Below are 13981 nucleotides of genomic sequence, written 5' to 3'. Positions count from 1 at the left end.
TAGCATTTCCAAGACTATATTTATTTTTAATACTCTACTAAATAGATATTTGTCGTTCTGTTCATCACTCTCAAGTAGCTCCAGCTAATATTATTTCTTTGTTAGTATTCGCTTAAATTTAAAGGTTTGAGAAATAATAAATTCTGAATGGTATGATATAGTGTACATTGTCATCTTAATTTTTTTTTTTTGTAAGGTGCATCTGGTTACATTTGCTGCGCAACGAAATCAAGCAAAAACGCAGTATTACGCTTTATATATACTGATCTCTGTAAGAATATACGAGAAAAGCTTCAGGAAGGTAAAAAATAAAAAAATATAATTCATAATACTTTTAGTTTCATAGATACCGAATCTCTAATTAACCTATATCCTAAATTTAATAATCTTTTCATCATTGTTAAGCCAAGTTATAAAAAAAAAAGCGTACTGTACCGTGAAATCTATTTATTAAAGTCATGCGTCATACAAAGTCTTAAAAATTACAAAAGGTGAATCCTAGCAAGGTTTATAGTAGAGGACTGAAAACGTACATTTAGACAACTACTAGACAGTTAGAACTATGCTGCAAAAGAAGAAGAAGAAATTAATATTTACAAGGAATGTTTTAAGATTTAATGTTTGAAACTTTCAAAAAGAGTCTAGCAACGTGCAGTACATAATTAATAAGCTATCATTATATCTTAATAGGAAAAAAATAAATAAATTAATAAATAGAGGTTAAGGAAACATAAAAGTAATTGATTTATATAAATACCCTATTTTTCTGTATCAACGGACGACTTTTATCTACTGATGTCTGAAAACAAGACACAGAGAAACTGTATCAGGCAACTTTTTTTTTGTCTACATATTGAACAGCAAGTAATTTGGATTTCAAAACTGATTTATAGGTATCTTCATATAAAATACTATTCTAGTCCTGTCTATTCAATAGCCCAAAGTATTAGGGATAGTATACGCAGAGGATATATAGTTAAGAAAAAAACTGTTGAGCTCAAAGAATCATTAGACAAATTTGTTTAATACATTATCTTCATTAAACTTAAAACTAGCGCTTCAGAAATTCAAAAAAGAAGGTAAGCCTAATTTGCTGATGATATCTATTATTGTAGTTATTTATTTTGTCATCAAACTAAGTTTAGAGATATTTATAACGAGTTTTAATTGCATCCAATTCACGATAAAGGTAAGTATTGACTTAAATAAAGTGTCTTAAATTATATCATGTTATTTATTGATGACAAAAAAAAAAAAAACAAATATTCCTTAAAACGAATCAGAATTTCCCTAAACGAAGTTGATATATATGTGTATATCAACTAGTTGAAGAATAAGCAGTGTGATAACCGAACAGCAATATATATTATTAACAGCAAAATTAATTTATTTGGATAAACTATCTTTAAAATAGGGGTACTGAAAGTAGTACCTCCACTAAAAATGTTGATCGATATGGGATATATTAGGTTCTAGAATAAAAATTAAGTTGTAAACAAATGAATGAACATGTATACCTTATCTTCAAATATTTATTACACAAACTGAGCATAGTAGAAAAAGATCTTATTGAGGATGGTCTAGACAGGAAAAAAGAACTTACCAAAGGTGGTATTAAAGCACCTATCATGCTAAAAAAAAAAAATCAAATTTAATTTGGCATACTGACTTAGCTTTAGAACTCGAGTTAATAAAATATTCAAAGGGTGTCTATTATATTGGGAATAAAATACTTGTATATGCATGTATAAATTAATTCTAATTTTATACTAATATTCTATATACGCTATTCTCTTAAAACATTGGGAAATATTCATGAGTAAATAATCAGATAAAACTATTTATAAGCTTGAAGCATATTCAACGTATGAAATATCAGAAAATTATTTTAAGTAATACTGCTGCATCTATTTTATTAGTTAGTCTTTCTTGTACTAATTTTTTTTTAAATATGCATATTATCTCCTTTGCCTGTTTGCAAATTATATCAACTTTTGACCGAATAAAGTGTAACAGAAAAAAAAAAAGGTAAAATTAAGTTGATTCCTTTAATTGGCTATTTTGTTAATGACTCTTTTTGTGACTAGAAAGCTTCTCATAAACATATGATGCACATGTTCATAAATAAAAGAAGAATATTTATTCATATTGATTGGATAAAAATATTTACTCTTTGAATGATTTTACTCCTTAAAAAAGGAAAAAAAAAAGATATAAAAAGGGGATCAAAAAAGTGTAAAATTCCGTTTTTTTTTTCTTTTTTTCTTTATGATCATCAACCGGCTATTCCACGGCCGTGAAATGGCTGGGCCTGATCAGCCTGGAGTGTCTCTTCAGTTGCTGTACGCCCTCGGGAGGTGTGAGGGGGTATACTTCTGTCGTTCAGATGCGTCCATTTCAGAAATAACAAACACAAATGAAAAAAAAAAAAAAATATAGCAGCATATTTTATGCATAGATATGCTGAAATTTAATAGAACCAGTCACGTAAAAGTCAGTCATTCACTCAACAGCAACAACTGTAAACTGTTAGTTTAAAAAGATACGTTTTGACCACGTAAAAAAAAAATCCACAACATATACACATTTTATTGTGAATGATTATATTTATTGACAAGGATATGCATCAATTAAATCATTCTGTTATAGGCTTATTTGTAACATCCTTACATCCTATATAGTCTAATATAAACTAATAAGCTTATTAGTTGAAATATATCTTAAATACACAGATTCATTTTATGCTTTGGCAATTGAGCCTATTGGGATAGTTACTTTATTTTTATTTTTTCTAAAAAAGACATCTATCTTTATCTTTATACAACTAAGCTTAGTTAGTACACCACTCAATTTTACAAGCTTACAGCTTCATTGTACAATATAAGAGGATGATAAAGCTATTACAATGTTGTTATATAGATCAAGATATGGTGTGTCTTATATTGTAAAGTACAACATGATAGCTTTACTCAGTGTTTAAAGTGGTCTTATTTGACTGCTTTTTGTTTGTATATGTTTTATAGAATTCTTTTTTAGAATGCTTGTGGGGTTTTTATAATAAAATTTAAATTTTTGCCCAAGCAAAATATTGGATTAGTAAATTATGCTTCCAAAATTGATTATGAAAGCTGCTAATGATATATTGTACAAAGTCTTCAATGATTGCATAAACCGATTATTATATCTAATTACTGGAAAAAATATATTATAGATTATGACTAGAAATAATGGTACTATTATAAATATGATATACTGATTAGTAGTATTTAACTGCAAACTGACCTTGTCTAAATTCAAAATGTAAAAAATTATAGCTGTCTGCTACTGAGTTCAAATCAAACATAGTTTACCTTATTTAACATGATGTATTTACAGTCGTTCCAATGCCAAAGGAAGGTTTGTTAAAAAAAAGTGCAGCTAATAAATTTTCCCAAAGGGCGGTTTTTTTTTTATTCCAAAAGGCAGTTTGTAGAATTTGGTCAATACAGGATTTTACTCTTAATTGGTACCATTGGAATTTTTTTGATACGGCTAGTAAATAAAGTTGAGACGCTTTATTTTTTTTTTTTTTTTTGGCATAACTTGAAAATACAGCGGCTCCACTCCCAAAGCTCGTTTACCAAATTTGCTTTGGTCTCCACCTGAAATTCGCTTTTTTATTGACCAAAGTTCGCTTTTGCAAGTAGCTCAAATTTGCTTTTACTATCAACAATTTATTTTTTATTTTTTATTTTTATTTTTTATTTTTTATTTTTTATTTTTATTTTTTATTTTTTATTTTTTATTTTTTATTTTTTATTTTTTATTTTTATTTTTTATTTTTTATTTTTTATTTTTTATTTTTTATTTTTTATTTTTTATTTCTTATTTCTTATTTCTTATTTCTTTTTATTTTATTTTATTTTTTTATAAATTAAACTTTATAAAGTGACCTATGAGCACATGATATGTTTGTTATATTGGATTGCCCAGGTCAGTCCAAATTATGTGAAAAAAAAAGTATCTAAAAGCCCTCTTACGGGACAAGAGGTAAAAAGGTAAAGAAAAGGAAGAAGAAGAAAAGGTGATAAAGAAAGGGGGGAATGTTGCTAACAAGTTTAAAGAGACAACCAGTTGAGTCATTTCCTGCCTGGGTCAAGAAGTGGAGGGAGTAGTTTATCGTGTAGTAAGTAATTCATATCCTGTAAAATGGTGCACATAACTGGTCAACGATAGAGCCAGACTGAAATATCCTGAGAATTTTGGTACTTATGCTGAGGGAAATGATTTAAAAGAAAGGAAAGGGGATCTGCAATTGATCGTGGCAAGAATAAACGAGTGTGCATGTGCAAGCATTCAGTGGCATGTGACCGACTAAAGTGTACATAAAGATGATATGGGCAGACTTTAGGTATTCCTCTGGGTAGCCAACCAAGACGCCATCGAATAGTTCGACTACGCTCACTGTGTGTCCACCCAAAATACAGTGTTTTGCGTTTGATTTTTTTTTCTCTAACATTTCTTTTTTCTCTATGAATTCAGATGTCAATGCTTTTCGTTTCAAAGATTGTAATGTTGACTTTGAAACTTTTTCAGAACTAAATAATCATAATTACGGCACCCATGTGAATGAAATAAAAGTCTTTATTGGTAAAGGTAAGAACTGGACATTTAAAAATAAAAGATGATACTTTTTTTAAAGAATAAATAGACACTATTACAGAAATTAGCAAGATTAATGGTAAATTTAATTGTCCTGAATGCCCAAGCAAGCTCAGTACTCCTACCACATTTAACACTCACCTTAAAAACAAGCATGACGGCCACTGTGAAGTCATTTCAAACAAAAAAAAAAAAAAAAAAACGACAAAACCTCGAAGATGATAATAACGATGATTCTACAACCATTTTATTAAAACATCAAAAGTTACAAAGCCTAAATCTAAATTTAGACGACATTAATTCAAATCAATCTCAAAAAGCTTTTAAATATGATAAAAACACTGTCATAGTCTTGGCGTCTAGTACATCTTTAGGGTCAACTCGTGAAAAAGAGAATTCTATAATGTTGGCAAAAATTGGAAATTTGGAACCAATAACCTTAACAGGTAGAAGTGGTAAAAGTTATCATTTTTTAGCATCGTCAGACAACATAGGTGAAGTGTTAACCGATCAGCCTTCTGGTTCTTGGACACTTCCAGCAGCCAATGAAACAGTCATACAAAGCTCTTTATCCTCAAGCATTGACAAACTTCTGGATCATACAATAAATACAAGTCCAATTTACAACCACTTATTTGACCAAAAATACGTGGAGCTTACAATGCAAGTTACACAGTTAATTAATCATGATTGGACTTTCTTCCCTCAGCTTAGGTATGCCATCTTGCAATTTTTTTGCAGGGGCAATCCTAGTGAATAAATCAGCGGCATTAATCGTAAATTGTACGGAATCATATGGAAGATCGAAGACAGTTGATGCGCACCGTGAACGTAGAGTTGGTACTGCAATGCACAAATCCTCATTTCCCAAAAAGGCAACATGTGATGGATGGATTAATACAATTACCACTCATGAAGACAACGTAGCCAAACTAAAAAATTGGCACAACGGTCAGCAATCTATTGGTAACCTCAAGTGTACGCATAGATAAACATTCAATAACAAAAAATAGTGTGGAACTAGGATCAAACGCCAGTAATTTTACTGCAACAGACGATACAAAAATTTATCTTCATATGGAATCATTAAGGTTAGGAAAAATGTTGATTGAGGATGACTCAATAACCAGTATTGATACGGGATACAGGAAATGGATTACTTAATACACGACAAATTACCTCCTCCACTTCTTGACCCAGGCAGGAAATGACTCAACTGGTTGTCTCTTTAAACTTGTTAGCAACATTCCCCCCTTTCTTTATCACCTTTTCTTCTTCTTCCTTTTCTTTACCTTTTTACCTCTTGTCCCGTAAGAGGGCTTTTAGATACTTTTTTTTTTCACATAATTTGGACTGACCTGGGCAATCCAATATAACAAACATATCATGTGCTCATAGGTCACTTTATAAAGTTTAATTTATAAAAATAAAATGTTTAATCGTATTGACCAAAGTCTACAAACTGCCCTTTGGAATAATAATAAAAAAAAAACTACCCTTTGGGAAAAATCAAACCGCCCATTGGATGAATCAAAACCGCCCTTTTGGAAAATTTATTAGCCGCACTTTTTTTTTAACAAACCGCCCTTTGGCGTTGGAACGACTGTATTCATTTATTTTTGTTCAATAACTTTTTTTATTTTTATTTTTGCTTTATTTTACATAATATATGTCAACACAACTAAAACTTTCTAGTCGCTTCTTCCAAAGAGGTGTAAGATATTATGCTTCAAAAGGTGAATATAAAACTCTATATTATTAAATAGCTTTTTTTTTTTTTATTTTTTTTTAAAAAAAAAGAAAACCTAATATATGCAAAGCTATCTTAACCCCTGGTCAAAAGTTGCAAGGCTATGAAGTTCAACAAGTATGCTCAAGTTAAAACAGATAATTTTTATTTTATTTATTTTGCCCTTTAGGTTAGAAAAGTACCAGAACTCGAATTAACAGCCATTACATTACAACATGAAATAACTGGAGCACGTCATTTACATATTGATCGAGAAGATAGTAATAACGTATTTGCTGTCGGTTTTCATACACCTGTTCAAAATGATACTGGTGTTCCGCATATACTGGTAACTATGAATAGGCTAATAAGAAAGCAAATAGAGTTGATAAAATATATATATATATATTACATAATATTAGGAACATACAACTTTATGTGGAAGTCAGAAATACCCTGTAAGGGATCCTTTCTTTAAAATGTTAAATCGTAGTTTAGCTACATTTATGAACGCTTTTACTGGTAATAATCTACATATGTATATAAAGTTAAAAAAAAACAAGAAACAGGGATATGTACTTACGTATACATACATGTATAGCCAGTGATTATACTATTTATCCTTTTGCTACAACAAACCCTGCTGATTATAATAATTTAAGGGATGTTTATATGGATGCTGTCTTTCATCCAAAGTTAAATAGACTTGATTTTAAACAAGAAGGCTGGAGATTAGAGCATGAAATACCTACTGGTAAGTTAATATATATATAAGAAATATTAAAAAAAATAAAAAGGAGGTTTTTTTATTCATCTTAGCGAGTATTAGATACTAGTACACCAATTCAATTTAAGGGTGTTGTTTATAATGAAATGAAAGGACAAAGTGTAAGTTATTTCATTTAAGGAAATTATAGATGTATACACACAAACATATTCATTAAATCTTACTCTTCTCTGTTACAAAGTCAGATATAAACTATTTGTATTATATTCGTATGCAACAAGCCATGTTCGCTGGTACAACTTATGAATATTGCAGCGGAGGAGATCCTAAATTCATTACTGATTTGACACATGAACAACTACTTGATTTTCACAAAAGACATTATCATCCAAGCAATGCCCGATTTTACACGTATGGTAATTTTCCTTTAGAGGAACATTTAGAAGCGATTAGTAAGCAACTTGAAGGGTTTACAAAGTCTCAAGTTACTATTCCTAATGTTAATAAAATAACTACATCATGGAATGAACCAAAGAGTATAGAAACAACATGCCCATTAGACCCTAGTAAAGTATCCTAACTATTTTTCCCTTAAATACATACACACAGATATATTAAAAGTAATGCTCTTTTTACAGTGAGTCCACCTGATAGGCAAACAAAACTTTCTATCTCTTATCTTACAAATGATGTTACGGTAAGTAATAAAAAAAAAATGTATTAATTTAACTGATATACTTTACATTAGGATACCTTTGAAACATTTTCAATGCGTTTATTATCCTACTTACTTCTAGACGGACATGCATCTCCTTTTTATAAAGCTTTGATTGAGACAAATCTTGGTTCTGAATTTTCTTCAAATACAGGCTATGATAACAGTACTCGGTAAAATGAAAAAATTATATTCTTTATAGAGTGATAAATATTTACCTTTCTTTTATTTTATTTTTTTTAAAAAAAAAAGTACAAGTTCTTTATCTATTGGATTACAGGGCGTAAAAGATGATGACGTGGAGAAGGTTAAAATAACAATTAAAAATGTTCTTGAGAAAGTTCGACAAGAAGGATTTGATTCTAAGCGTATTGAAGCAGCCATTCATCAAATGGAACTTGCTCAAAAGCATGTAAGTTTTATTGAAAAATTAAAAAAAAAAAAAAAAAAACTTACATAAATAATAATCATTAGAAAACAGCTGATTTTGGCCTTACCATTATGCATGGTATTTCCTCTGGTTGGTTTAATGAAGTGGATCCTGTTGATCTCTTAGAGATTAATAAGGTAATTAAAGGATTATATACATACATACATATATATATATATATACCGATTTGCTCATATTTTGTTATATGATTATTGCTAGCATATTGAACGTCTTAAATCAGAATTATCAAAGGGCAATTATTTTGAACATTTAATTGATAAATATTTATTAAATAACAAGCATACATTATCATTTGTCATGCGACCTGATGAGAAGTATTCAGCTACAGTTCTTTCTGAAGAAAAATCTCGATTGGCAAAGAAAGTAGAGTCACTTACTGATAAAGAAAAGGCAGAAATCGCTCAAGATGGTAAAGATTTATTAGCTTCTCAGGATCGTAAAGAAGATTTAAGCTGTCTTCCAACGCTTCAATTGAGTGATATTGCACATAAAGCAAAACATACTATTTTAGAACATACTGGACTTTGTAATACACCTGTTCAATGGAGAACAACTTCAACAAATGGCATCACTTACTTCCGTGCTATTAGTACATTACCCTCTTTATCTGATGATTTAAAGCTTTATTTGCCATTGTTTTGTGATGCTTTATTGTCTTTAGGTACACGTCAGCAATCAATGGCGGATATTGATGAAGAGATTCGTCTTTATACTGGTGGCCTTCGCGCCTCTACTACTTTAACAACTAATCATTCTGATATTGATCATATTGAGGAAGGAATTGCTCTTGTTGGCAACTGTTTAGATCGCAATATTGATAAAATGTATAGCATATTAGCCAAGTTAATTCATGAAACTAATTTTGATGATGTTGAAAAACTAAAGACGCTTATTAATGGTGTAAGTTGTTTATAATAAGAAAAAAAAAAGAGTGGAAAAATGTTAATTTTATTTTATAAAAGAATGCATCCTCTATGGTTAATTCTATTGCAGATTCTGGTCATGTCTTTGCTCGAACCTTTGCTGGGTCAAGTTTGACACCTGGTATGCATAATGCAGAAATTATGAGTGGTATGACGCAGGTTAAGTTTATGAGTCGTTTGGCTGCACAAGAAGACATTTCTGATGTTGTAACTAAGTTGAAACAGATCGCATCTGCAGTTTTGACACAATCTTCTTTACGTGTTGCAATTACTTCGGGTGAGGATGCTATTGAAAGCAATACAAAATCGTTAATTAGCTTCCTTCAAAGTTTACCTGTTGAAAATAATAAGATTAATAATAAATCTACTATGTCTCTTAACACTGTAAGTATACAATAAATTACAAAAAAAAAAAAAAAAGGAGGGGGAAAGAGAGCAAAATAGACTTATTTTAATTGTATATATAAATAGGGTGTATTCACTCCACAATATAAGAGAACTTTCTTCCCTTTACCATTCCAAGTCAATTTTTCAGCTCAAGTATTTCGTGGAGTTCCTTATACACATCCTGATGGAGCCAGTCTTCAGATGTTATCTTCACTTATGACAAATCATTACCTTCATCGTGAAATTAGAGAAAAGAATGGTGCTTATGGTGGAGGAGCAAGTTATGCTGGCTTAAATGGTCTCTTTTCATTTTATTCTTATCGGGATCCTCGAACACTTGAAACTTTAGATACATTTAAGAAGTCAATTGATTGGGTTCAGCAACGTTCATTTACAGATCAGGAAATGACGGAGTCCAAATTGTCAATTTTCCAAGGTATTGATGCCCCACAAAGTGTATCTGAAGAAGGTATGCTTCAATTTGTACACGGTATTTCTGATGAAATGAGACAATGGTAAAGTATTAAGAGGGAGAAGAAAAAAGAGAAGAATACTTATTGGGTATAATAAATATGAGAGAAACTAACATACAATGAAAAAAAAAAAAATAGGCGACGTGAAGCACTTTTAAAAGTGACTCAGGATGACATAAAACGAGTAGCTTTTGAATATCTTGATAAACATGTGAAACAAAATGGATATTCTACTGCATTATTGGGTGAATCAAACAATCGTATTACTGAAGAACAAGGTTGGCACATTAATCAATGGGATAAGGACTCTCAAGAACAATAACAATAAACAAAAAAAAATATTTTGTATATGTAAATACAGTTAATAATAAAATGTAATAGAACTGATGACAAATGTTAAATCTTTTATATATCTACGGAGACCCCGGAATTAGTGAATTTGGCCAATAATTATGAGTGTATTTCACGTGGGGAAAAATAATGTAAATTGTCTTCTTTAATAACAATCACATGAAATTTTTGTTTTAATGTTGAATTCTGGCTCCGAGTTTCTCCCTTTTTTAGTTTGGGAAAGTCTATGATAATGAGAGAAAACGTATAAAAGGAGTAATTTATTATCTCTCTCTTTTTTTTCATTTTATTTTTCCTTCTTCTTTTACTTTACATACATATACGTATACATACATACATACATATATATATATAAATATATTATAAAATGACTATTGATTTAGAGCAACAAGCATTTCTCGAAGAAGTTGAACAAGTAAAGAAATGGTGGTCCAGTCCTCGTTTTGCACACGTTAAGCGTCCCTATACAGCTGAAGCCATTGTTTCTAAACGTGGTTATTTCCCTATTCAATATCGTTCTGATATTCAAGCAAAAAAAGTTTGGAAACTTCTCAAAAATCATAAAGCAAATGGTACAACATCGCATACTTTTGGTGCCCTTGATCCTGTTCAAGTCACTCAGATGGCACCCTTTCTTGAGACAGTTTATGTTTCCGGCTGGCAATGCTCTTCTACTGCTTCAACCTCAAATGAACCTGGTCCTGATCTTGCCGATTATCCTATGGATACCGTTCCTAATAAAGTAGAACATCTCTTCTTTGCTCAACTCTTCCATGATCGTAAACAGCGTGAGGCTCGTCTTGCGATGACACCTAAAGAACGTGCTGCTAACCCTCCTATTGATTATTTAAGACCTATCATCGCTGATGGTGATACCGGTCATGGTGGTATTACAGCTGTTATGAAACTTGCTAAAATGTTTGTTGAGCGTGGTGCTGCTGGTATGCACAGTAAGTATTATTCCTATATTACAAAATTTACTCTTTTTCTTTTTTTTTTTTTAAAAAAAAAAAAAATAGAAAAAATACTTATCAAAATTATTTATAGTTGAAGACCAATCTCCTTCTACAAAGAAATGTGGCCATATGGCTGGTAAAGTTTTGGTTCCTATTGGAGAACATATTAATCGTTTAATTGCTATTCGTGTTCAATATGATATTATGGGGGTTGAGAACTTGATTGTTGCTCGTTCTGATGCAGAAGCTGCTACGTTAATTACCTCTAACATTGACCCCCGTGATCATGAATTTATTGTCGGTACTACCAATCCTAATGCGAAGCCTTTAGCTAGTTTAATGAATGAAGCTGAAGCCTCTGGTAAACATGGTGCTGCACTTCAAGCAGTAGAAGATGAATGGATTTCTAAAGCAGGTCTTAAGCGATTTGGTACAGCAGTAGCTGATGAAATTATTAAATCTGGTAAATCAGAAGCTGTTGCTCAAGAATTTCTTTCCAAGATTCATTACAAATCTAATGCAGAAGCCCGAGCCATTGCCAAGAATGAATATGGTATTGAAATCTTTTGGGACTGGGATCTTCCCCGTGTGCGTGAGGGTCTTTATCGTTATGAAGGTGGTACTGAGGCTGCTACTTCGCGTGCAGTTGCGTTCGCACCTTATGCAGATATGTTATGGATGGAAACTAAGAAGCCTATTCTTGCTCAAGCGAAACAATTCTCACAAGGCGTTTTATCTGTTTATCCACATGCTTTACTATGTTATAATCTTTCTCCTTCCTTCAACTGGTAAAGTAAAAAAAAAAAAAAAAATATCATGATCATCCAATCCTATTTGTATTAATTAATCATATTTAGGGATGCTGCTGGTTTAAATGATAACAATATGAAATCATACATTGCAGATTTGGGTAAGCTCGGTTTTGTCTGGCAATTCATTACGTTGGGAGGACTTCATGCAAATGCATTAGCAACTGCTACTTTTGCAAAGAGCTTTAAGGAGCAAGGTATGCTTGGCTATGTTAGTCAAGTTCAACGTAAAGAGCGTGAACAAGGAGTTGATGTCCTACAACATCAAAAGTGGTCTGGTGCTAATTATGTTGATGAACTCATTAAAGTTGTTACAGGTGGTGTTGCTGCTACTGCTGCAATGGGTAAAGGTGTCACTGAGGATCAGTTCAAATCTTAGATATAATGAAATTACTCCCTTTTTTTTTTTTCTTATGTACACCATATAATTTCTTACTCTTCTTCTTCTTTACTCTATTCCCTTTCTCTTTTTACACACACCAAATGTATAATTTTGTATAATATTTAAATTATAATATACATATGTGTATATTTGTTTCCTTTGTCTTACAAAAATAAATATAAAATGATGTATAGGCTACTACTGCTAGAGAAAGAAAAGAATTCTATTTCGCTTATTCATTTTGGAGAAGTTACTTCTACATAACTTTTATCCGACCATTTTGCGTAACTTATTACCCCACAATTTAATTTAATACCAATGAGATTTTTTATTCTAGTTTTTCAATTATGTTGACTCATAATCGCTATTGTTTCATCCCACGAAGAAAAAAAAAAGATACATAAAATTATCACGATAAATTAAGTTAAACGTTATATTTATTTCAAGCGATAAAAACGATTCATTTTTTTTTAAAAAAAAGAAAAAAAGAAATGTATCAGTTTAAATTCACTATTTTTTAATTCTATGCTATCAAGTCAAAACTAAAAAAAATAAATATTCATATTTGTTTAAATAATGAACTAGTTTTTAACCCGATACGACTCTTTCAACAGCAATATAAACCATTTATTTATTTACTGTATATACGTCATTCCAAGTTATCAATTGCTGATATTAACAATACAAATCTTCCTACAGCATTTATCATCAACATTTAAGCAACTTCTTTCTTCAATTTTGTTCCTTTTATATTTTTAAAATAGTTTTTTTTTTTTTTTTTTTTTTTTTTTTTTTTGTGGAGTATATTTTTCAACGCTTAAATGCTTTTATTTGAAAATGAATTACGATTTTAGTACAAATGAGCGCTTGTAAAAATAGTCGTTTATTTTGGACTTTGTGAGCGTCTAAGGCTTTTCTTATTAATATGTCCGTCCATTTGATCTTATACATTAACACATCTACATTTATACTCATTATATTGAAATGAGAAAGAAACGTCATAGGAAATGTGTTGCCTATAATTAGCTGGAAACAATAAACAGAAAGAAAAATAAAAAATAAAAGTTTTTGTGTAAAACTCAAGATAATCTTTATTGAAAATATTTGCAGTATTTATATGTTTTTGTAAAGTATGAAATTATTGTACTGGAAAGTTCTAATGACTAGATTTCAAATATTTCTCAGATAATTATGAAGATTTTAGTAACAAAAGTTATTAGAATGAAAGAAAAAAAAAACCAAACAAAAAATAGTTTTAGGATTTAATGAGAAAGCCGTCTTTATTTGATTTTATATTTAAGTTAGAGTCTATCTTGGTTTCAAAGCAATAAGCTTTTACTCACAGGAACAACCACGTGAAGGTGTAGACTATCTGTTCCCAACCCTCAGATCCCCACACGCTAATGACTTTCACCATTCACCTCTAGCATGAACTTC

The 13981-nt window shown here is 30.6% G+C and overlaps 6 protein-coding genes across 6 annotated transcripts; 4 read left to right on the top strand and 2 right to left on the bottom strand.

Moving 5' to 3' along the window:
• Positions 1 to 4205: 4205 nt before the first annotated feature.
• BX663DRAFT_424660 (uncharacterized protein) lies at positions 4206 to 4466 on the bottom strand (the record flags this gene model as incomplete). Its single annotated transcript, XM_051522447.1, has 1 exon — positions 4206 to 4466. A coding segment is annotated over one exon (261 nt), but the record flags the coding sequence as incomplete, so codon positions are not given.
• A 251-nt stretch (positions 4467 to 4717) lies between these two features.
• On the top strand, positions 4718 to 5164 carry BX663DRAFT_416750 (uncharacterized protein; the record flags this gene model as incomplete). Its single annotated transcript, XM_051522358.1, has 3 exons — positions 4718 to 4807; positions 4907 to 5003; positions 5118 to 5164. Coding segments are annotated over 3 exons (234 nt in total), but the record flags the coding sequence as incomplete, so codon positions are not given.
• BX663DRAFT_493682 (uncharacterized protein) lies at positions 5070 to 6005 on the top strand. The gene has a single exon (XM_051525393.1). It carries the CDS (start codon positions 5328 to 5330, stop codon positions 5631 to 5633), a length of 306 nt encoding a protein of 101 aa, XP_051388275.1. The 5' UTR covers positions 5070 to 5327; the 3' UTR covers positions 5634 to 6005.
• Positions 6006 to 6272: 267 nt separating this feature from the next.
• On the top strand, positions 6273 to 10440 carry BX663DRAFT_493680 (peptidase M16C associated-domain-containing protein). Its single transcript, XM_051525392.1, has 15 exons — positions 6273 to 6377; positions 6462 to 6508; positions 6561 to 6719; positions 6793 to 6892; positions 6972 to 7124; positions 7200 to 7258; positions 7339 to 7663; positions 7736 to 7794; positions 7846 to 7985; positions 8065 to 8224; positions 8287 to 8379; positions 8462 to 9163; positions 9226 to 9570; positions 9658 to 10088; positions 10185 to 10440. The coding sequence occupies exons 1-15, from the start codon at positions 6311 to 6313 to the stop codon at positions 10366 to 10368; spliced, it is 3024 nt and encodes a 1007-aa protein (XP_051388274.1). The 5' UTR covers positions 6273 to 6310; the 3' UTR covers positions 10369 to 10440.
• A 23-nt stretch (positions 10441 to 10463) lies between these two features.
• Positions 10464 to 10711, bottom strand: BX663DRAFT_493676 (uncharacterized protein). The gene has a single exon (XM_051525391.1). The coding sequence runs from the start codon at positions 10680 to 10682 to the stop codon at positions 10497 to 10499; it is 186 nt and encodes a 61-aa protein (XP_051388273.1). The 5' UTR covers positions 10683 to 10711; the 3' UTR covers positions 10464 to 10496.
• Positions 10683 to 12617, top strand: BX663DRAFT_493674 (isocitrate lyase). Its single transcript, XM_051525390.1, has 3 exons — positions 10683 to 11347; positions 11445 to 12141; positions 12211 to 12617. The coding sequence occupies exons 1-3, from the start codon at positions 10765 to 10767 to the stop codon at positions 12539 to 12541; spliced, it is 1611 nt and encodes a 536-aa protein (XP_051388272.1). The 5' UTR covers positions 10683 to 10764; the 3' UTR covers positions 12542 to 12617.
• Positions 12618 to 13981: the final 1364 nt, after the last annotated feature.

The sequence above is a fragment of the Cokeromyces recurvatus genome (genome assembly GCF_025118155.1).
Source record: "Cokeromyces recurvatus strain NRRL 2243 chromosome Unknown BX663scaffold_1, whole genome shotgun sequence".
Lineage (NCBI taxonomy): Eukaryota > Fungi > Mucoromycota > Mucoromycetes > Mucorales > Mucoraceae > Cokeromyces > Cokeromyces recurvatus.
This window is presented reverse-complemented; position numbering and strand designations above follow the sequence as displayed.

Bases quoted from the DNA above. Each gene is read 5' to 3' on its own strand.
- BX663DRAFT_493682 (XM_051525393.1), top strand. From the start codon at position 5,328: ATGATTGGACTTTCTTCCCTCAGCTTAGGTATGCCATCTTGCAATTTT.
- BX663DRAFT_493680 (XM_051525392.1), top strand. From the start codon at position 6,311: ATGTCAACACAACTAAAACTTTCTAGTCGCTTCTTCCAAAGAGGTGTA. The intron at 7,259-7,338 runs GTAAGTTATTTC...TCTGTTACAAAG, and splicing joins ATGAAATGAAAGGACAAAGT to TCAGATATAAACTATTTGTA. The intron at 7,664-7,735 runs GTAAAGTATCCT...CTCTTTTTACAG, and splicing joins AACATGCCCATTAGACCCTA to TGAGTCCACCTGATAGGCAA.
- BX663DRAFT_493676 (XM_051525391.1), bottom strand. From the start codon at position 10,682: ATGAAAAAAAAGAGAGAGATAATAAATTACTCCTTTTATACGTTTTCT.
- BX663DRAFT_493674 (XM_051525390.1), top strand. From the start codon at position 10,765: ATGACTATTGATTTAGAGCAACAAGCATTTCTCGAAGAAGTTGAACAA. The intron at 11,348-11,444 runs GTAAGTATTATT...AATTATTTATAG, and splicing joins TGGTGCTGCTGGTATGCACA to TTGAAGACCAATCTCCTTCT. The intron at 12,142-12,210 runs GTAAAGTAAAAA...AATCATATTTAG, and splicing joins CTTTCTCCTTCCTTCAACTG to GGATGCTGCTGGTTTAAATG.